At 41.1% G+C, this 23,997-nt stretch overlaps 1 protein-coding gene across 8 annotated transcripts in view; it reads left to right on the forward strand.

Moving 5' to 3' along the window:
- Cacnb2 (calcium voltage-gated channel auxiliary subunit beta 2) overlaps window positions 1-23,997 on the forward strand; it is a 350,927-nt gene that overhangs the window by 117,257 nt on the left and 209,673 nt on the right. The window contains exon 1 of one of the 8 annotated variants that reach the window (XM_041630537.1): window positions 4,988-5,582. The exons of the other annotated variants lie outside the window; for them this stretch is intronic. Coding sequence (XP_041486471.1) covers window positions 5,535-5,582 — 48 coding nt within the window. The 5' untranslated portion in view covers window positions 4,988-5,534. Of the gene's footprint in view, window positions 1-4,987; window positions 5,583-23,997 lie in introns of those variants that run through there. 8 annotated transcript variants of the gene reach the window in all.

Below are 23,997 nucleotides of genomic sequence, written 5' to 3' on the forward strand. Positions count from 1 at the left end.
CTGTCATGGCGTTGAGCATGGAGACTGCCTTGATGAAACCATAGCCACTTAAAGAGCTACAACAACCAAGCAGAGTCAGTCCTGAGGAGAAACCTGTTCTACTCTAGAAAGTATCTCAAGATTGTGGAGACTTTGGACATTTCAAAATTAAACTTGTTTTTAACTGTATAAAATAATAAAACTGGTCTTGGAAAGATAGCTCAGCAGGTCATGGTGTTTACCATCATGCGTGATGACCTAAGCTCCATTCCCTGGACTGCACGGTGGATGATCAGATGTGACTCATACAAGCTGTTCTCTGATTTAAGCACATGATCTGTATCATATGCATGCCCATGTGTGCATAAAAATAAATATGTCAACAAATACATGGATGTGAATACATGTTATACCTACCAAGTACTTTTGCTATATGTGCATCTTGTAAAATATTTGAATTAAGTCAAACTTACCTCCTTGAACATTTCTCATTTGTTTTGGTACTGTCGTCACCCTGATGTGCAATAGCATATTAGAATTTCTCTCTGTGTGTTTGTGTGGTGTATGCATGCCTGCACAGTTGTGTATATGTGCTCACCCATGTATGAGCATATGTGCTTACCTGTGCATGCACATGTGGAGACCAGAGGGCAACATTGGGTGTCTCTATCTTTCCTATGGTTTTTTTTTTTTTTTTTTTTTTGAAAGAGGGTTTCTCACTGAACCTGAGTAAGGCTAGACTGGATAGAGAAAAGGCCCCTAGAGTCCCCCTCTCTCTGCTTCTGCTCATGTTACTGTGGTTTGAGTGGGCATCACCGTGGCAAAATATGATGTGAGGGTTAAGATCCAAGCTCAGGTGTTCGTGCCATCTTCCTACTCCTCTGTGCCAGGACTTCTGCTTCTCTGGGTAACTAACGGCACCGTGCTCGGTCTCTCCCTCCTGCCTCTCCTGTCATCCTCAGCTGCGGTGAGATCATCTTTTCGCGGTTGGCTCTGTTTCTTCTAAGAAGAAACAGTCTCAGTCACTGTGTGTTTTCTCTCTCCTCGACGGGAGTCACAGACAACATGAATAGTAAAATAATCCCCATATATCATAAATCACACATCCCTGGGCGTATGATTTAAGATGCCTGTCATTGACTTCACATATATGGATCTGAGGTTATTTGGAATTATTTCTACCATCCTTTCTCTGTTAACACTTTACGAAATTTTAATTTAAACATACCGTAGATTATTTTAAAAATTCCTCATTGTCCCACTCATTAGGTTTACAGTGAACTCCATAAATTACCAGCTATTTGGTTAACTTCATTTGATTCGATTACTTAATAGCTGGACAGTAATTGCCACTACATAAACACAACAGCTTCAGATTCCTTGCTGGTTTTGGATAATAATCTGGCATTTTTTAAACCAAATTATCCAGAGAGGTTTGTTTTTCCTACTTGTTAATAAAACTAAGCATTTATTTTTGATTTTAAGGCTTCGGCAGTTCTCCTGTCCTGCTGGATAAAGCTCAACTCTGCTGTGGAGTTTGGGATGCTCTGGTCTGTTCCAGACGAGACTGCTCTCCCAACCTGAGCTTTCTCTTCCCTTTGCTTTTATGTCCTCTCCGTTCCCTCCTCCCCACATGCTCCCTTGGATGCTATGAATTAATTATTGACTCCAAAAGTAATAATACCCAGAGGTATTTTTAAAACACTAGTTTCATTTCTTTAACTGAGGTCAAAGTAACAGTAGTATAAACAATATGGGGGGGGGAGATGTTTCTCTTGGTGTTGCTGTGCCATAACAAACCACTTCCAACCCACAGGGTCACCCCCAGTGAGAGACTGGAAACTAGCTGCTGTGTTTCCCGGATGTACAGCGGGCTTTTCTGTGTTCCTTCAGCAATACATCTATCTTAGGCCAGCAGGAAAGTGGAAAGGGCAGGAGGAAGGCAAGGTCCAGTCCCTCTAAGGACATCTAGGGGGTTGGTACATGCCATTTTTTCTTCTTTCTCATTGGCCAGAAGCTAGTCACATGGTCCCGCTAGTTGCTAGGGAAGCTGGAGTGTTTGTCTCAGTATAAGCTCTCTGCATCTGTTCTGGGTACTGTAGCTGAAATGGTGAAGGAATAATGAACATGCGAGGGCAGATTTACATCTCCTTTTCTACCTGCCCTTTACTGTGCTCAATGCTAGCAATGCACACACGAATAAGGAAGGAATTAGTGGGAGCACTCAGCTTAGTTGGAAGACTTTGGAGCAGTGTGATGACACACACCTGTAACCCCAGCACTTGGAAGGTGGAGGCAGGAGGATTAGGAATTCATGGTTGTCCTTGTCTACATAGCATATAATAAATCTAAGGACATCCTGGGTGATATGAGACCCTGCTTCAAAAGTCCCAGAGGCTGGAGAAGTGACTCAGTAGTTAAGAGCACTCGCTGCTCCTCCAGAGCATGGCAGTTAGGTTCCTAATACCCATGTCATGTGACTTACAGTCGCCTAGCTTCCAATTCAAGGTCCTGACACCAGCTTCTGGCCTCTCCAGGTACTCAAACATATGTGGTGCATGCGCACAAACACATATGCACACACACACACACACACACACACACACACACACACACCAAGAAATAAAAGCACAAATCCCTAAACACACTTTGGGTGAGTTCTTATTTCCTTAATATATTGTAAACATGTAATCTACCCACATCTTTGCTTGAATATTCTATAGAAGCAGATGTATCATGCATGTATGTAGTCTGCGTGTAAATTTCTATGCTACATATACCATCTAGTCACCTGGCATTCTTTCTCTGCTTATTGTCCATTGAGTGCCACACTGCCCGCCTTGTCAAAGGAGCCCACATATCCCTGACTTTACGGAGCGGTGACCGTTCCTTTGAGGGATAGTTACAAGAGGTGTTCCCGTTTCCCCTCATCACTGTGTTGTAAGGTCCTGGAGTCTGGTTTAGGCACGGGGGCACTTGCCTTTTGTCAACACTTAAAGGAAGATGGTGACATGGACTCCCTGTTAAAGAGAAAGAAAGTATCACAAAGAAAAGGTACTTTATTATTTCCTGTCCCTAGCATGTTAGCCCAGGGGCAATAGGCTTGAAGGTCCCCAGCAAATGTCTGCAGAGCCCACTTAGAGTGCTCAGCATTCTTTCCTGGGTTCTTGAATGGCAATGTGGGTGGAATCTCTAATGAACTGGGGAATCTCTTACATACTGTGTTTAAAAATATCATACTTAATAAAAAGTTAAGTGAATTCTGAATCAAATTCAGAATCCATCAAGAGTTCACTCTTTCCTCCAATGTTCTCTTCTTAGTCTATCTTTCACTTCATTTTTATTCTTTGTTTTTATGAAATGTGTGATAAAGAAGCTTTTTAAAAACCTTCATCCTTCCCATCCCATGTTCCTACCAATCCAACTTTATGTTCTCTCTCTCTCTTCTCTCTTCTCTCTCTCCTCTATATTTGGAAGGAATTGAGAGAATAGAAAGAAAATGATCAAAATATCTTAATGAAAACCTTGACTTTTATGTTTTATTATATTGCTATATTTCTTGCTAGAGTTTCTTCAAAAAAAAAACAAAACTGAAATTCTGTGGACTAGGTGCAAATCTTGCATAGTTAAGAAAATGTCTATCTTCTTTATAACACTTAATTCGAAAATCAATTTCCAAATTAATTTAAAAAGACCTCTGACTTAATCAAATCCTAGTTGCTCTAGATCGGTTTTCTCAACGTGTGGGTTACAACTCCTTTGGGAGTGGAACGACTCTTTCATAGGGACTGAATATCAGATATCCTGCATGACAGATGTTTACATTATCATTGACAGTAGTAGTAAATTTACAGTTAAGGAAGTAACAGCAAAAATAACTTTATGGTTGCGGGTTGCCATGGCATGACGAACTGTATTAAAGGGTCACATCATTGGGAGGTTGAGAACCCCTGCTCTGTATAGTCATATTTTTCCCTTAGATCCTTCAAAAACATGGATGATTAGTATGTGAAGGCCATAGAATTTGGAAGACTGTGTTAAGTCCAAGCTACTAATTATACTACTTCTATGTTACCAAACACTAACCATTTGGGGCCTCTGCCCCTCTGTCAATCATGTAAGAGGTCTGAATTAAACCAGAAACGCCTTCCCGTTCTCAGTTGTCCCGGAGATGAATGAACAACAATATAGGATTGTTACCCAGGCTCTAAAAAAAAATTTGCAAAAGGTTGCAAATTAGTAACTTCTCACTTTCCATGGGCCTAAACAACACGATGATGGTTGAGGCTCTTAGACTCTGGTGTGAAATTAATTCATGCACCTTCTTAAGTGATACAGAGTTACTTGGGTGTGGGGCAAATTTGGATCAATATGTGTGGCGTACTAAAAGGTTATATGAATCATTGCTTATTAGCATGGTTGATATCATCCAAATTAATAGCTGAGTCCCCAGTGCCTCAATGATTCATGTTTCATTGTGTGGCGTGTACAAGGCCTTAGACAACGAATGTAAAGATCGGCTCCCTGTCAGAAAACCGTGTCCTTGGGAAGTGGTATAAATAATAGTCTACATGGAGTATTGACTTGCTAAGCTCTCGGGTTTGTGGAACATTTGGCTTATTATGTCTAAATCATAGGTGATATATTATTTAACCAATTAATTAGGTCTGACTCTGATCACATTTGCCTGCCAGAGCTCTGTTTATTTAACATGCTTCAATGTAGAAAATGAGTCTTTGGCAACAAGCAGGAAAACACTGTACAGCCGCAGTGGTTGAGTGAGTCAGGTCCTGAGGCTACTCCAGCAATCTTCCTTACAAATCCTTTGCAATACATACTGCAGGGCAAAGCATCTCACAGTGGAGAGGGTGGCTCCGGAGTCCTAAGAATCCACAGTGAATTCAAGTCTAGACTCACTCATTTGTCAGTGAAAGGGGAGGAGGGAGAACGAGCAAATCAGATATGCCCAAAATGTTACAGAGGTACCAGTGAATCAAGGATGCTGTTGCCAGTCTGTGCGTAGCCGAGAAGGGCGAAATAACAGCCAAGCAGCGGCAGGAGCAGCGCTGTTCTCAGACACAGTCACATAAACAGCAGCCAGGGTAGGCCTCCTCCCTTCCGAAGCAGCAGACTGCAGCCTGGTGAGATGCAAGGCTCTGAGGTCTGAAAATCTCCGGAGGAGAGCATGGCTACTGTAAAAGCCTTGCTCAGAAACCCCAGCGATCTGGACAGGCTCAACTCCACATTAGCAAGAGTTCCTTTGGGAAGAGAAAGGCTACCTTTTCTAGATTTCTGCCAGTAGGCAGCCCCCTTAAAGAAGATCTCAAATTACCTGTAAGAAATTTTATAAAGGCAGACAGAACAAAGTTTTGGCATGCCTGCAGAAACAACAGTGTCTGTAAAAACTACCTAGAGACCGAAGCTAACTGATCATTTGCCCATGGCTCTTACCTGGGAGTGGAAGGTGGGGAGAAATGGACAGTGGCCGTGACGGCAAGACGAGGCACGGTGCAGCTTGGTGAAGCCACGCTCTGACTGCGTTCTGCCCCCTCTTCATGCAGTGCTGCGGGCTGGTGCATCGCCGGCGAGTTCGGGTGTCCTATGTAAGTTTCTATTGCTGAACGGCTGCGGCTAGGAGCTGAAAATGTCACTTGTGTCTGTTTGGTCTCTGTTGCTTCTTTTGGATGCTTTAATCCCTGTGCTGAACCAAACAGAAAATCAATCATTTATGCCACGAGTTGTCAAGGCACCTGAGGTCTATGAGATTCTGAGGTCTTTCCAGAGATGCTTTTGTATGTTTATCTTTTGTGCCGGGTTACTTTCATAAGGTTGGGAATAGCTTGTGGAGGGATTGATCTGGTGTGTATATGTGTGTGAGGGAGTATCTATTGTCTCAGATATCTGTATCCGTTCAAACCAGTTGATAGACTCTTTTGCTTGGAGTTTTCATATTTGAATCGTGCCATGGGAAAGGAGATCTTTTTCTAGATATGAAATAATACGGAGTTTGTCAAATTACAGATCATCATTGTCTAACGTTGAATCCTGTTTTGAAGAGCTTCAGAAGAGGAGCAGATAATCGTCTGGCGAATGACACAGCTGTTGCAATCACGCCAGCGTTTCCAACGGCTTTATCATTCTGACTGTCTTTCAGAGACAGCCCTTATTTCGTGGACCTGCTGCTGTGTTTTCTTTTTTTGCAAAATGGCTGTCTGAGTATTAAATTCTAAAAGGCAGGCTCTCGCAGATACCGAAGTGTCACTGTTTGAGAGGGTTGGATGTTAATTGAAATCCTCAGCACTGCCACCCCGGCGACAGGCTCCCGAGGAGGCGCAGGCTTTATTTTCACACTCCTGTGTGCAGCCCCTTTATTTTCATGGAGTGAAAGGAAAGGGAGCAGGCGATTTATGCAGGCTGGCCAGACTGCAATGCTGACTGGCTTAACACTGACTCGAGCTTCCTGGGTGCAAAGCAAGTAGATAATAGACAGTGGACACTAATCAAATCTTAAGGGTATCACTTGGAAATCTGTGACTTTGGGGGTTGGGCTAGCAGAAGAGATTCACCTGAGACCTCAGGACAAGCAAGGTCAAAATCAGCCGTGTTCTAAAACACAAAGTTGAGGATTAAGGGTGGGAGGGGTGACAGATCATTACATTCCTATCAGAGCTAGAAGATTTCTCCTTTATTAAATAATTAAGGCCTTTAAAAGCTCCTTAATTGAAAGGGCTTTAGAATTGTTGTGTGCTTGGTGCCATTTGTGTTTTGAAAGCAACAGCTGACCCGTCAGGAGTAAATGTAGTTGTGAGGTAGGCAGCCAAGATTTTTTTTTTTAAAGACCACAACTACAGGCAGAGATGGGTGAATTTTTCCAGTAGAAAAATTAATTGATTTTTAATAAGATTTGGGAACAAGTACCATAACTTTTTCACGTGCAAAACTTCCTAAAAATAAAAATTTCAGAATAACTTGGAATTAAAGACCTCTATTTTCAGGAATTAATGAGGACTCTGACTTCTGTGGCTTTATGTGTTTCTGTTTACTTTGCATTATGAATTACAAGAAATCTAGGCTATATTTGCCTCCTGTACAGGAGGTTTCTGAGCAAGGATGTAATTTATATTCTGCTTGCTTTTGCCCCTTTTCGGTGTTATACATGTAAATAGGTAGAAAGAACAGACACTATATTCTGGTTTTGTATTTTTGAAGTCATGACTAAAATGGGTGAGCACGTGTTTCTTTATAATTATCAAACTTTTTGCCCCATATTTAGGGTAAGAAGCCACAACAATAACTCGTATATGTCTGTTTTAAAGACGTTGTAAAGTCAGATATTTTGATCTGGTGTATGAATTTTTTTTTTAGAATATTTTGTCTTGGGGCTCTGTTACCCACATGTAATTCCTTCAGGTATTTAACTGAGTGCTGTTTAACCTCTGGCTTTCAGTTTTCTTTATAGATGGCCAACAAAAAGCCATAGGTAGATGAACTCTGAAACACACAGTTCCCTTAGAGGGAAAGAACCAGCGGTGACTACATGTGTGAGTGAGACCTAGTTTGCCTGCAAAGTTATCAGATCTGGGGCTACTCATTGAATAACTGGGCGTACAGCATTTCAAAAGGCAGCCCCGACCCCAGTATTTATACTAATATATGGGGTATTCTATTGTCATTTCTTAAATATATTTTCAATTTTGGGAAGTGACAATGAGGGTCATACCAGTAGTAAATTCAAACGTTTGTATATACATATCAATCAGATATCTCTTGTGTATGTAACATTGGAAATCAAACATGTAAATAAGATAACCTATGTGCTCAATTACCTATTGAATGACTACATTTCTGTCAGTGATGGATTGCACAGATCATAGAAGTCTAGGCAGATAAGGATACCTGGTGATTTAGTTTGTAAGCACTATGATGTTTATACAGCTACACGATTGCCTGGTGATGCACCCTCTGATGGGTTATTCACTGCTCAGTGGTGTGTGTGTGTGTGTGTGTGTGTGTGTGTGTGTGTGCGTGTGTGTGTGTTCAATCTTCTGGCAGTTTTTCTTTCTTTTTTAACCATTTTCTTTTTAAGATGACAGCTTTGTTAAGAATTCCTCCTACTCTGACATTGTCTTTTAGAAAGAACGGTGAACGTTATGTGGGCAGCAGAGAAAGTTATATGCACGTGCCACCTTCCTGCATCTCTAGTTCTTTACCTTCCAGAGCCGTTGGTTTTATTTGGCTCCCTTCCCTCTCCTGCTCAACATAGACTTGATATCCAAAACTTTTTCTATGAGCAAAGAGCCTTGACCATGGGCCGGAAGCCCTGTTTTTCTCTTTAAGACTCAGGACATAAGGCTCTCATTTTGACGTTATTTTTTATTTTTGAGATCTAGTCTTCATTATTTTATTTATACCTAACAGTAATTTCTCTTTCAGAATCTGGCTTTATACCTCAGGAAATCCTTATGTTTACCTAAACTGCTTTGCCATTTTATTAAATGATATAAAAACATGTCAGCTGAATAACTATTATTAATTTAAACATGGAGAGCGCTACTGTGACTTGAAAAACATTGACATTTGCATCCTTTGGGAGAAAGGGTTGATTCCCATTCTGCTAAGGTTTAGTTGAGGTTCAGGTGGCCTTTCATGCTCATAGGTTCTACATTTGTGGATTTCACAGCAGGATCAAAAGTCTTTGAGAGAAGTCACATCTATATTGAGCCTCAACAGTCTTGTCTTTCTCCAGCAGCACCGTATAACAATACCAAAATTTGTATCACACCAAATATTAAATCATCTATATATGACTTAAAGTTTGTGGGAGAATGGACACAGGTTAAGTGCAAATTTTATCCCACTTTATATGAAGACAAACTTGCATCAATATTGACACTCACAGGGGGTGTGGTTACTAAGGATAGGTTGTATAGATGTGTCTTGTCTGAAATGCTTAGGAGTACAAATCTTTAAGATTCTCCAACCAGCCTGGTCTACAGAGCTAGTTCCAGGACAGGCTCCAAAGCTGCAGAGAAACCCTTTCTCGAAAAACCAAAAAAAAAAAAAAAATTCTCCAGGTTCTTAGGATTTTTAGTTTTGAGAATATTCTCATAGACTTTTTTTCTTGACTGTGCATCCCTAATCTGAAATTCTGAAATGGTTCAAAATCCAGAAAATCCAGGCTCAAAATATGTGGATGAGTAAACTGCAAATCAAACACATAGGAGAGATGGTGCTAAAATTTCAACTTCGAAGTTTGAAGAATTGAGTCAGTACTCAAATCCAGAAGACCTGCCTTGGGGCTGGAGAGATGGCTGGGCAGTTAGGACTGTGTACTGCCTTTCCAGAGGATATGAGTTCAGTTCCCAGCACCTAAGTCAAGACAGCTCACAACCATCTGTCACGCAAGCTCCAGGTGCACAGAACCACACACATGAAGTTGGTTTGTTGTTGTTATTGTTGTGTTACCTTATTTTGAAGAAACTAGTTATTGTCTACACCTCTTGTGTTCACCATTGCCCACTTCCCGCAGTGGAATCATTTACCTGACAGTATCCTGGGCTCATTTTTCCTGTATCTGAGTCTTGTAGAAATGAACTCATATAGACTAGTTTCTCATCTCATTTACCCAGGTCACTTGTCCTTCATTTATAAGACTGCTCTTTGTGGTTATAGTTATAATCTTATTCTTGTGGCTATATAGTATTCCATTGTGTACTAACCCATGATTTAGTTAGTCATTCTGCTGTTGATGGGCTCCTGGGTAGCTTCCAGTTTGAGGATATTATAAGCATTATGGTTTTTAACAATTGTGATATGTAATGTTTAGGCATATAATTCTGTTGGATTTCAATCTAAGAGCAAAAATTTCATGTCAGAGGTTACAATATACCCATGTTTGTCTTAAGTGGGCACTAGTAAGCATTCCAAAACATTCAGTCCATTTATACTCCTCCTAGATGGCCATGCTCTACGAGTGATTTGCTTTTCTGTTGCACCAAGCCAGTCTATAGGCAGAAGTATCCCCTGAGGCCTCTCCTTTGCATTTCCTTAATGACTACCAAAGTGAGGCATTTGAGCATCTGGCTATCCTTTGTACAGTACCTGTTGCAGTATCCTGCTTTGTTTCTCTTGGGTTATCTGTCTTTTGAGACAGATTAGTGAATAAAGAACTGATAAAGAAAGCAGCAACTGGCAATTAGCATATAACACAGCATTGGGTGATGGTGTCTATGAAGAAAACTCCTTAGACTGTGAGATTAGACTTGGCATAGGTTGGGATTTTGATGAGATCGCTTATTGACCATGTAATAGCAGAGACTTTTCTTCTCTTTTGAGCCTGGTAATTATCCTATATAATCAGGATCCCAGTAGAATATTGAAGATTTGAAAGTTAAAATAAAATAGTTTGTCAGCACCTGCGTATCAACTCCTGTATAGTTATTTTGGGAAAAGCTGGTAGAACTACAAGTGGACCCAGGCGATAAAACTGTAAGAGAGCAGCAGAGAAGAGGGGGGTGAGGAAAGGGGTAGGTGATTGTCCTGGGCTTGGTGGCTGCCTGTATTCATTGGTTATTACTAATCATCTCCAAAAGCTTTGATAACAAAGGAGACAAACTCATCCATACACAATGAATCTCCGATGAGACAACATTTTTGTTAGGCTCTAATAATTGTTTAACCTTTAGAGCATTTATTTAAGTGAGATCACCACGGGTGTTACTTTTGTGCCTTTTGCATGACTGAGTCATGCAAATCAGAGCTTCATCTATGATTAATACAGTTGCCTCGTGCACAGTCTTTGAGTTAACAGTTGTTGCCTGCTTTTTCGTGTCGGGTTAAAGAAGGGGTAATGGAATTGTGGAATATATTCACACATGTAATTTTACTCAGCTGTAAGTAAAAATTAAATTTGCAGGAAATGGATGGACCCGAAGGTATTGTGCTGTGTGAGATGGCCTAGACTTGGACAAAAACTGCATGTTCTCGCACGGGCAGAGCCTAACTTCGAATGTCTGTATGTATAAGGATAGGGTGGTAGGAGAGTGAGCACAGACTGTGAAGCTAGATAGGAGAGCGGGAGAAGGGGAGTAGTTTGGGGTTAGGGGAGGATGCCTGTGACACAACAGCAGAAGGTAACAGAGAGAGGGAGGCAAATCGGGGTGCGGGGGTGGGGAACGGCAAGCAACAAACCAATTTTGTTGGGAAAACGCCAGAATTAAGCTTAATTCTTTCTATGCCAATAATAATTTGTAAGATAACCTCAAAGGTAGGCAAGGTGAATTGCCATGTCACAGGGGAGAAGCCATCCATCAAGGCAGTGAGCTAACTGTATTGCTACAGGGCTCAGCAGCTGCTAGTAGCTGAGCTGAGCATCAAAGTGAAGTGATTCCTTCTCTAGGTGCAGTGTTTGGTTCATCTTGCTTAGAATGTCTTCTTATGGTTAAATAATTGGATTATAATTAAATTTAATTAACATGAAGATTTTATAATGCTTTGGAGCATAAAAATCAATTGTGATTGAACTTGAGAAGAGCTTGTGTGCCACATGATCGCGGCTGCTGCTGAGTGGGACTGTTGGTCCTGTCCAGCTTGCCTTGTAATTTTTCACTCGTGATTCATGCTTTTTTCCAAATCATACCAATTTAGGGAAATCCTAAGGTGGTCTTAGGATGGTATTTGAATTCTAAGATCTACCTTTTAAATCATATTTAAATTTAAATCATCTAGATGTCCCAGCAGGTAAAGGCACATGCCACCGGGCTGTATGACCTCAGTTCAATACCCAGAACACACATGATGGAAAGGGAGACCCAACTCCACAAGCTGTCCTCTGACTTCCACACAGGCACTGAGACACACATACCACACAAAATATACAAAATTCTATAAAAAATTTAAGTCGCGTTTATATATGATAGATTTCTGGCTTTCCAGATTTGAGACATGAGTTTTAATAGCTTTTAACTTGGTCCCTATAAAGAACCTTTTGTTTGACCCTTCAAGTTTTAATTTTTTTAATATTTCATTTATTTATTTGTATGTGGGAGAACTATACACACCATGACACTTATTTTTTTAAGTTGATAGATTTTTAAAAAATCTGCTTAGTGATCAAAATTTACTTTTTTCTTTTAGACATTTTATTCCTTTTACACACCAACCACAGGTCCCCCTTCTTCCCCTCCTCCTGCTTCTCCACACACACACCTCTCCCCCACTCCCAACCCCCCATCCAGTCCTCAGAAAGGGTAAGGCCCCCCATGGGGAGTCAACATAGCCTGGCACATCAAGTTGAGGCAGGACCAAGCCCCTCTGTCCTGCATCAAGGCTGAGCAAGGCATCCCACCATAGGGGATAGGCTCTAAAAAGCCAGCTCACGCACTGGAGATAGATCCTGGTCCCATTCCCAGGGGCCCCACAAACAGGTCAAGCCGCACAACTGTCACCCACAAGCAGAGGGCCTAGTTCCATCCCAAGCAGGCTCCCCAGCTGTTAGTCTAGAGTCTGTGAGTTCCCATGAGCTTGGGTCAGCTGTGTCTGTGGGTTTCCCCATCATGATCTTGACCACTGTTGCTCATATAATTCCTTCTCCCTTTCTTCGACTGGACTCCAGGAGTTTAACTTGGTGCTTGGCTGTGGATCTCTGTATCTGATTCCATCAGTTACTGGATGAAGGTTCTATGATGACAATTAGGGTAGTCATCATCTGATTACAGGACAACTCCTGTTCAGGACACTTACAGGAAACTCAGAGGACAACTTTCAAAAGATGGCTCCCTCCTTCCACCATCTGAGTCCTGAGAATTTAACTCAGGCTGTCCATCCTAGCAGCAGGCTCCTTTACCCACCTAATCAGCCTTGACCCTTCAGGGTTTTTGTTGTTGTTGTTTTTCTTTGTTTGTTTTTGTTGCTGTTGCTTTTGTTTTGTTTTGTTTTTCGAGACAGGGTTTCTCAGTGGCTTTGGAGCCTGTTCTGGAACTAGCTCTTGTAGACCTGGCTGGCCTCGAACTCACAGAGATCCACCTGCCTCTGCCTCCCGAGTGCTGGGATTAAAGGCGTGCGCCACCACCTCCCAGCTGACCCTTCAGTTTTTTAAAGTTAGCACAATGTCCTACTTTTCTATTTGCTAACTCATGTTCCTATATGTTGGGGGAGCTCCTTTTGCTCCTTCAGCCAATAGCCATTGAGATAAGATGATCCTTAAAAAGGTATCAGCCAACATGGGAGCAATGTGTCTCAGCCTCAGGAATTCCAAGCCTGAGCATGTAAACTCTGTGCAGTACAAGTACTGCTCAATGATTTAATCTTTTGTCACAGCTTGACAATTTGCTTGGTGATGTAGGATTCCCTTCTGTATACCCTATATGAATCTGTTTTATTACCATGGGTTAATAAAGAAGCTGCTTTGGTCTATGGCAGGGCAGAATATAGGTAGGCAGGAAAGCCAAACTGAATACAGGGAGAAAGAAGGCAGAGTTAGGAAGACACCATGTAGCTGCCGAAGGAGAAAGATGCCAGAACCTTACCAGTAAGCCGTAGCCTTGGCGCAAAATGCAAATTAATAGAAATGGGTTAATTTAAGATGTAAGAGCTAAGCTGGAAATACACCTGAACCATTGACCAGACAGTGTTATTGTAATTACTATATTTTTGTGTTATTATTCGGGTCTGGATGACCAGAAAATGAAAGCAGAGTTTCTGTTTACTTCTTGAATTAGTAGCTTCTCTCTACCGACATTCTAATACTACAGAAGATTATAAGTGAACATTTCATGACCATTTCATCCCAGACATATATGGGACTCAGATGGAGAAATAAAATTAGGTCGAAAGCTAGCCTCTTCTGAACAGGTAAGAAAACAAGTGTGCTGGAGAATTTTCTGGGAACTGGAACCTCCAGTTGTTTTAAGTCTTCCTCAGCAAGTCCTAGGTCACTCTGCATTTTTGTCTTCTCCTGAGAGAGTCGGGTGGCATTCCCCAGCTTCGCCAGCTATCAGATTTTGTTAAACTAACACACATTGGTATTTCACAAGGACTTGTATCTCCATCACTGGAGTAGGCTTTTCTGAGGATAGAGTTCATAGGTCAACTTCATCTTGAGGCTTTTAACTTTCAGAGACACTCAGATGGAATATTGTGAACATGGTAATTGCTTCATGAATGAACAGGTAGGTAGGACCTGGGCAGGACTGCATAAGTCTACAAACTTGACAAAACTGCCCCTCTTTACAGCAGGGAGCACATTACCCAAAGGGATGGCCTATGCTCAGCACAGGTGAAGGTGCTCGTGGCAGGGATGGCGGGAAGAAACGATGAAATGCATACTGGAGGGAAGGTGTGCAATTCTTTGTATCATTCAGCAGGCACAATAGTCCCAGGAAGCCAGTAGGCAACACTCCCTCACCAGTCCTCATTGCATGGAAAGGACCTGGAGTCCCTCAGCAATGGAGCAAGTCTCGCCAATCCTTTTCAGCGTAGAAGATGTAGATACCTGCTCTGAGAATGTTTTTATTCATGTACGAACCTGAAGTGTATTGGGTGATAACCTTACCGAGAAATCTCCATGTGTATTCAGAATGCACTGGAGACAGGGGTGTCATAGGCAGGAGTCCTGTGTAGCAAGTGCAGATGCTCTGTTTTACACACTAAGATGATTGTTCATTTGTACCCTCGTATGTCGTGCTGCAGATGCTCTGCTTTACACACTAAGATTGTTCATTTGTACCCTCGTATGTCGTGCTGCAGACGCTCTGCTTTACACACTAAGATTGTTCATTTGTACCCTCGTATGCTGTGCTGCAGATGCTCTGCTTTACACACTAAGATTGTTCATTTGTACCCTCGTATGTCGTGCTGGCCTAGGTTTCCCTCTCATCACTGTCATTTCCACCTCCACCACATTGGCAGTTAAAATGGCGCCTTTGAACTCACACTTCTATCTGATTCAGATGCACGGTCATTGTCTCTGGGCTCTGACTTCAATTTTTTTTTAACTTTTTCCTTTTATTTGAGATATGATTCTATTTATATTAAAATACATGTACATATTTTATCTGCCGCAAGGGCGTAGTACACATGTGGTAATGTTGAGCTATATCATTGTGGCCATGGTGAGTTATATTTCCCAAAGTGTCAAAATTTTTTCTTTTCTTTCTTTTTCTTCTTTTTTTAAATCTTGCTTTTCCTTCCTTCCTTCCTTCCTTCCTTCCTTCCTTCCTTCCTTTCTCCTTGGAGATGTTTCTTCAAGGTAGGATGCAGGATACTTTTTACTGTCTCCAGAGTCAAAAGGGAGAAGACAGAAATTGTTTTGTGGCAAAGTCTGTCAATGCTGATCTGTTGCTTCATCTCCTTGGCATCAAGCAAATCTGGCTCTGTAGTTACTCAATTATCTGATCTTCAATTTATCTTACTTACTATGTGCAGCATCTTGAAGAAGGTTCTGAACTTTCAGACAGTACATTTTCCCCACTGTGGGATCACAAGAGTCAACATGGACTTCAGATTGTCCCTGTGGGATTCTGGATTGGATTTAGGAATCTTCCAGCCTCCCAAAGATTTCATTTTCAACTGCTTGTACTGGCCTCTAGCAAGATATTGAAACAGAGACATGGAGAATTCTGAGCCAACACCCCAAACTGAATTATTATAGGCATTGTGATAATTCCCTTAGGACTTCAATTCTTATGCACCCCCTGTTATTTCACTCCCAAAAGACCACAGCAACGTCCTGACCAGTCTCCCCACCTTCCTTTTAATTCTTCACCAGTATGTCCCCAACAATACTAGGCTCGCACTGGTGTCCTTCCTCCTCTTAAAACCCTCGACCGAATGCCATTCTCGGAGAATTTCAGTGCAGTCTGAGCAACATACTCCTGGATCCTTCAAACTTCTGTGAGCTTCCTTGGCCTTAACTCTGAGCCCATTGACAACCTCAATTCCCAGCAACATTGAATACTGTGCAGTCTCAAGGCCCTGGGCTCTTTTACCCTCAGACTAACCTCTGTGGAAGCTTCCGCCCATGCCTCGTAAAGTTGCCTTGTTGCTTTTACTCTTAAAGGCACCCACTCTATATATCACACTGGGCCTTTTATTTATCTGTTCCCTTCTGACCTCCATATTTTCTCTCCTCCTTTTTCATTGCTGTATCCCTGTATCCCAGCAAAAATATTCAGCCCTGAACATGTTCTCAGTAGACTGAATGAGTAAATACATAACTAATACCAGAGAGAAACTAGCAAATTCTTATTTTCCTACTGCCCTCCTCTGTTCTCATGTGTCAGTGTAATATGAAATTTTCATTTTATTCCCATGCAGAATTCATCAGAAATTTATATGTTATAAACATGCAAGAGCTTTGTTATAATATGCTGTTCTTGGGAATATATATGAAATAGAAAAAAAAGGTTTGTGGCTGAAGTTTTAATCAGTTTATTATAGTCTATTTCTTTTAAAGGTTTAGATTAAAAGAACAAGATTCGTCCCCAATGACAAAAAGCCCTTCAAATACAGAAGAGATCTCAGTTCTGATTGGAATGATTAAAATTAAAACCACAAACTGACTTTATTTAAATACTGGTTACAAAGTAGGCAAATACTACTTTAAAAACAAACAAAAATTTTGAATTATCATTAAGCATAACCAGGCTCGAGAGATTGCTCAGTACCTAAGAACATTTGCTATGCAAGCATAAGGACCTGAGCTCATATCCCCAGCACTCACACAAAACTAGGCGTGGTTACAGATATCTTTACCCCAGCACTGAGGAAGAGGGCACAGACAGAAGGAACCCAAGAGCTCACTGGCTGCCATCCCCAAAACTACAACCTTCCAGTTCAGATCTTGCCTTAAGGCAACAAGGTGAGGACAAATGGAAGAAAACAGTCAGAGCCCTGTTCTGGCCTCTGCTTGTACACACTTGGGTGTGTGCACCTGCCCACTCACAGACATACACAACACATACACCATACAGGAATAAATAAATGAGCCCACCCCTGAAGCAAAGGCTTAAAAGCTGCCTGTATTAAAAGCGTCCCTGGCATCCTTATCACGAATAAAGCCAGCAGCTCCATTTTTCAGAGCTGTGTCATTCATCACCAGCCTCCTCCCTTACAAGTCCAGGCTCAGGTAGGTAGCTGCCTTTTGTGTAGATTCGCAGCCTTTAGTCACAGGGCGACCTTTCTGCTGAAGAGATCTGCTTCCCATGCCTCCTGTGTTCTGTGTCTTTCTTGCTATTACATTGAGAGAGCAGCCACTTCTCTGTGAATCACCAACAGCAGCGTCCTTCTGTGGTCACCGTCTTTTGTTCTTCCTTGCACTTTTGTGATATGCTTGTGGCCCTTCTCCTCCCCAGGAGCAGAGGAATAAAGGATTTATGTAATCTCTGACTTCCAGACAACAAACCTTAATAAAAGAGTGGGAGCAAAAGAGCTCCAGGCTTCTCCCAAAGCACATTCCATCGCTTGACTTCTAACTTTTCTTTTGTTTATGTTTTCTCCCTTTCCCTTCTTTGTTCCTTCCCTCCCTTTTCCTTTCTTTCTCCTCCTTTGTTTCTATAGTAATAATGTCACAGTGAGTCCATGAAACTTCACCTAAATTCCCCACTGCCTTCCCTATGGTCTTTTGCCATAAGGCTTTTTTCTACCCTGATGTCAAGAGGCAAGAAACATATTGTTCTTACTCACAAAAATGGATCTCAGTCATTGTCCTACAAAGATGAATGGGGAACAGTCTGAGTAGATGCACTGAGATCCTAGTGATTGTGGAGTGTCCTCACTGAGGGACACACAATAGGATGGCTGGGGAAGAAGTAGCTAAGAACGAATCCTGTGACTGGGTAGGACTATGACTCAGTGGTACAATGCTTGTCTACCATGTACCAGGCCCTGGCCTGGGTTCAATGCCAGCCCTACAAGTCCATCATCATTATCACCATCACCACTTCCACCGCTGCCACCACCACCATCATCATCGTGCAACTGGCATCCTCATTTGTCGTCTATAGGTTTCATGCTTCTGTATTTGTAACAACTCTGTAGAGCTTTATGGAGATTAACTATCATAAGGTATCCTGGTCATAAATGATTGAAATAGCCTTTGTAATTTAAACAATGAAATATGAAATCTGTGGGTAGCTTGTAGCACTGCTTTCAGTGCATTTCTCATCACCAACACTGAAAATCCTTCAGAGTCTTCTCAGGAAGTAAATAAGTGAACGGCATTCCTGCAAAAAGTGAGTCAGAGTGATGACACCTTCCATTATGTTTTAATCCTCTGCCCATGTGATGTGTATGTTTTCCTGTGGTGTACATGCATACATGAGTGCATATGCACATATCACACGCATGCATTCATGGAAGACAGACAACAACCTCGGCTATCATTGCTCTTTCGCTATACTGGAGCTCACTGAGTAGAGTAGGCTGCCTAGCCAGCAAGCGTCAGATTTCTTGTTTCTGTCTCCCCAGCTCTGAGAAAGCAAGCACACTATGCCCAGCTTCTTTTCACATCGGCTCTCAGGATCAAACTCAGGTCCTCCTGCTTACAAGACAAGTACATCCTGCCTTAGAATCTTCCCAACCTTGAGTGGTTGTAATGTACACCATTAGTGGAGGTCCATAGGCCTCTGGGAAAACTCAGAAAAATCACAGGAAGTCTAGAAATTGGATTCAAGGTGACTCTGAGCATCTGGAGTCCTTCCTCTGTGGCCAGCCAGCCTACTGTAGGCCAATTAGTGTACAGTTATTCAAAGTTCAGATTTCCGAGAAAGAGAGGAAAGACCCGAGCGGTCTCTGGTACAAGAGGAAGAGTCCATTGAGTGCATCTTCAATAACCCTGCAAACCATGGAGGACAATGGTCTCTGTCCTTTGCAGAAAAGAGGAAGCATGATCTGTGTGAACACACACTGCAGAGGTTCTTCATGTAGAAGCAGAATATACTGAAGTCATGCTTTTAAGGCAAACATGTTTCCTGTGTGGATTAGTTTCCTTTACAATTGCTGGGAGAGATATCCTGCCAAAAGCAACTCAAGGAAGGAAACAAAAACGGAAAAGCAGTCTCACTTTGCATAATGATGCCCAACATTCAGCAACGTGTATCCACATAAACCTAAGACTCTTTTTTAAAAAATTGCTTCTAGACCCCCTAGAATGGGAGTCAATTGGAGCTTCATGGTAGTCACATTTTTTCAGATAGGTTCTGTTTGTTGGTGGTGAGTAGAGGTGAGGCTCCTTTAAGAGAAGGCTTCCTAACTCAGCATTAGCAAAAAACAAAAAACAAACAAACAAACAAAAAAAAACTGTGTGGCTTCTTTAAGAGACAACAGCTTCCTGGTTCCTGCTGGCAGCATTAACTCTGGCTCTTTCGGAGATCCTGCACCTAAATGGGGTTTGTGAGCAGTGTGCTACTAGTTGCTTAATGGCAAAGTAGACCCACTGTGTCCCTGGAGCTGGGATGGTGAGCATGGCTCACAGAGGCAGTGAACATACCTCTACCAGGTTGGATAGAATGGTACTAACAGGCAGGGCTCAGCTGGGATTCTGAGCATGGCTAGTAAAGGCAGTGAACATGCTCCCACCATGTTGGATGGGATGTGATTTGATGGAATATGATCCCCCGCAAAAGGTCTCTGTAAACCCTAACAATAGATCACCCAACAAATAACAGGAAGAAGTTTGGAGAGAACAGCGCCCAAATTGCCAAAATTATTGTTTATAAGTGCTTATTTTCATTTAAAGGGGGTTGATCATAAGTGATTAATGGTTACAGTCAATTTTTGGAAAAAAATAAGGGAGATATGATATAAAGATAAATACTTTGCTTTGGTGTAGATCTTGGTTTATTGATACAAATTGAAGGTCAATTTTGTTATATTTATGCAGCTCACTTAAAAATGTAATGTGTAATTAAGAAAACAAGTTAATAGTCATTTATAATAGTCAAATGTGTAGTCATTTTAGTTAGATTTTTTTAGATATATAGAAATGTATTTCAGTTGGATAGATAATCTTCAACACTTCAAAGACCTATAGAATATGACATTTAAAATGTTTTAATAAATTTGATTTTTCTTGACAATAACACATGTCTGCTTCTGATAGTTTCAATTACTTCGAGAGGATGACAGGCATTGAAGAGGCTCCTTACGGAGTTTGCTAGCCATTTGGGTAAGAAACTACTCTTGCCTAAACTGCTTGATGTTATACTATATAAACTGGGCATGCAGGACCACAGAAAAATGACTGCTGAACTTGCCTAAAGAAGGTGAGCAGTCCTTTAGGGTTCCTGCCTCATGAGTCTTTTAGTAATTCTGTAGGACACAGGAAAGTGACTGACAAACTGCCAATACAGGTTAAACAGCCTTTGAAATTTCTTGCTTCATGGAAAAGTTTGCCAGATACTACGGACCTGTAGGCTGATGGTGAATGCCTCAATGGTACAAAAGAACTGTGGGTGACTGTCCAGGGAGCAAGATGTCTCTGTCAATTCTAAAGTTTTGGAAGTTGCTTACAAAATACTTTCTGTTTGCTTAGATAATATTATATCCTTATGTTGTCTTTGATGGAGTTAAAGACAGATAGTTATAATTTTCCTTAGTTATGATAAAAGATAAATTAGATATAAAACTTTAGACTCACAAAAATACTGTAACTGTGATTCTTACTTGATACCTATTTTGTTATATGTAATTTTACTATGTTAAAGTTAAAGCCTTCCTTTTTATTTAGACAGATAAAGGGAGATGATGTGGGATTCCTCACTATATGCTATGAATATGTTTTATTACCATTGGTTAATAAAGAATCTACTTCGGCCTATGGCAGAGCAGAATAAAACCAGGCAGGGAATCCAAACCGAGATATAGAGAGGAAGTAGGTGGAGTCAAAGAGACACCATGTAGCTGTGGAAGGATGACAATAAAGAGTTCATTCATATTTTCTGAAGGTGTATGTACCTTATTGAATTACAATGTTGAATGTCATTAAAATTTATAAAATTATTCCAGACACACTTAAAAAACTATAATTATAAGAGCCCAAAGTCAAGCAATTTCTGAATTCCTTTCCAGGTCCAACTTTAGTTGTTAGTTTATATATATATATATACCGTAACAATGATAGCTCCTTTCTAAGATGTCTTATTAACCTGCAACTGTAAAGGGATTATAGGTGGTGAAAATGATTAGGATGACTTTTATAGGTGTCTGTTGGGCTGTGCTTTTCCAAACTCATTGGTAACTTTCAATAGATCAAGATCAATTCTGCCTCAAATTATTGACTAGCATACTTTTAAAAACTTTGATTTGTACATGTGTTTGTGTGTTACACGCATGTGTTCTGTTTATATGTACATGTGCATGCACGTGTGTGGAGGCCAGAAGTCTGAGTCCAGTATCTTCCTCTATTGTTCTCTACCTTATTCTTTGTTTGCTGTTGTTCTTACATTATTTGTTTTATGAGGGGCACACATGCCACACCATGTATTTGAAGGTCATTGGGAGAACCATAATTGGTTCTCCCAGGTCTCAGAAGGAACTCAGGTTGTGACTTCTGGCAGCAGTCACCTTCACCAGGTGAACTGTGTCCCCAGGATTTCCACCACTGTGTGTGTGTTAGAATGGATATCACTATGTAGCTTTTGCTAATCTTGAACTCACAGAAACTGACTTGCCTCTACTTCATGATGGCTAGGATCAAAAATATACACTACCATATGCAGCTTCTACCTAGTGCTTTTGGTAAAGAGTCCCTCACAGAACCTGGGCCTCACAATTTGATGAGATTAGCCATCTCCCCAGCTCTAAGGATCTTTGTGTCTCCAGCTCCCCAGAATAAGAATTATGGATGCACAGCTCCATGCCAGCTTTTATGTGGGTACTGTGGATAGAACTAGGGTCCTTGGGCTTATGTGACAAACACTTTGCCCACTGAACTGTCACCCTAATTCTACCCAGTTGCTGTAATGAAAGTAAATTTCAGTCTTAGAAAGAAGGCAGAGAGGTGAAGTAGAAGGACTGTGAAAACACTCTGTGATGTTTTCAGAATATCTTGACAGCACATCTCAGTACCTGTTCTGAGAGTTGCTGAAAATTAATTAAATGATGATTTTAAAAATATTACATTTATTTAGTGTGGGTGTCTGTGTCTGCGTATGGGCATGTATGTGCCATGCCATGGATGGGTGTTCAGAGGACAGCTGGCTGGAGTTGGTTATGTCCTTCTACCACGTGGATCTCAGAGATCAGACTTGGAACAAGCGCCTGTATTTACTGAGCCGTCTTTAATACTGATTTAATAACACAAAAATTCTACAACCAGTCTCTTTATGCCTGCATAAAGAGATCTGATAAAGCAACAATAGGCATTATTATAATGTATTAACTCTAGGCATGGGCTGACCTTTGAAATTTTGTCTGGTTGAAGATAGTGAGACACAAGGTCAGAACTTTCCTGAGTCATAATGTTTCCTGGTGAGTCACAAATATACTAAAAAAGAAATCCACGTTTTGTTTTGTTTTGTTTTGTTTTGTTTTGTTTCCCTCTTACAGTACACACCTCCACCTTAATCAAAGTCATGTTGTTTTGTTTTTTCCTTGACGACTGTTGGTCATTTTTTGCAAAGCAGTCAATCTAAGACAATTTCCATCTCTGATTGTAATCAACTCTTTCCCATTTGGAATCGATAGAACTTTAATTTCTGCGACCCTAGGGCACTAACGTTTTGAAATGAATCTCTTAGCTCCAGCGTCAAAGCCATCCCTGCTCCAGAGTACTTCTCTGATGTTTCTTTTTCATCTCTGAGAGATTTATTGTACTCCTTTCTTTACCCAGCTTAACTGTGTCCTGGTGATTGGTAGTACAATCAGATCAAAGAACACACATATGAAACACACTGAATTCCATTTGCCCTTCGTCTCATAAAAATAAGATGCCAAGCTGGCATTTTCCCCCCAACCCTCTGCCTTAGAGTTTCCTGGTTGATTGGGTTTCCTGTTGCCTGTGTTTTTCAGGCCTTGATGAGGACCCATCTTCATTGGTCATTTTATACAGGCATTAAGTTGGTCAGCCAGACACATGATCTCTCTGATAGCTCTGCTCCACAGCTGTCTGAGTCAAGGCCAGTGACTGAGACATGCTAGCTTCCATCCAGGTGACTGCATGTGCTTCTTATCTGCCAGACCTGATGTCATTCAGATACACACCGTGATGAGATATCTACTGGCTCCTGTAATTCATTTAGCAATGTTATCCTCTGGGTGGCTGAACCTCTTCCTGAAGGATTAAAGCTAACTTCACAGTCCAATAGACTGCAGACATGTTCTGAATAGCAGCCTCTAGTTGGTAGTTCTCAACCTGCGGATCACGACCCCTTGAGAGTCAGACAAGTCTTTCACAGGCGTCGCTTAAAAGCATCTGCTTATCAGGTATTTACATTATGATTCATAACAGTAGCAAAATTGCAGTTAGAAAGGACCAACAAAACTAATTTTGTGGTTGGGGATCACCACAGCATGAGGAACTGTATTAAGGGTCCCGGCATTTGGAAGGTTGAGAAGCACTGGTCTAGATGATGATATAAGAGTGCGCATGGGAGATTGATTATTCTCAGCAAGACAGTTGGCATGCAAAGCCAGCATCAGGTGTGTGTTCTTGCATGCAGCTCATTGTGATCGTAAATGTCTCTTCATTTTAAATAGTGGCTCTTTTTTATAAATACAGACTGCCTTAGTAAGTTCTTTAGTAACAGCTTTTAAGTGGCTGGGTAGACTAACATACCCCAATTCAAAGTAAAGTTTTATCATCCATTTTATTAATAATATCAGTCAATCTGGCTAGTTTCAAAATAAATTAACTACAGCTATACTGTGAAATTTTGCTCAGATTAAATGAAGGACTTGTGTTTCCATTTTTGCTTCTTATTTGCCAGCCCTCCAGACATTTCAACATCAAAGTGTCAAGACTTATTTTGTAGTGATTTCAAACAATAAATCAAAAGTTCAGAGCCTCTGCATCTCATGCAT

The sequence above is a fragment of the Microtus oregoni genome, unplaced genomic scaffold (assembly GCF_018167655.1).
Source record: "Microtus oregoni isolate MIOR12 unplaced genomic scaffold, Mior012 000035F_ref0000213, whole genome shotgun sequence".
In the NCBI taxonomy this organism is placed as follows: Eukaryota; Metazoa; Chordata; class Mammalia; order Rodentia; family Cricetidae; genus Microtus; species Microtus oregoni.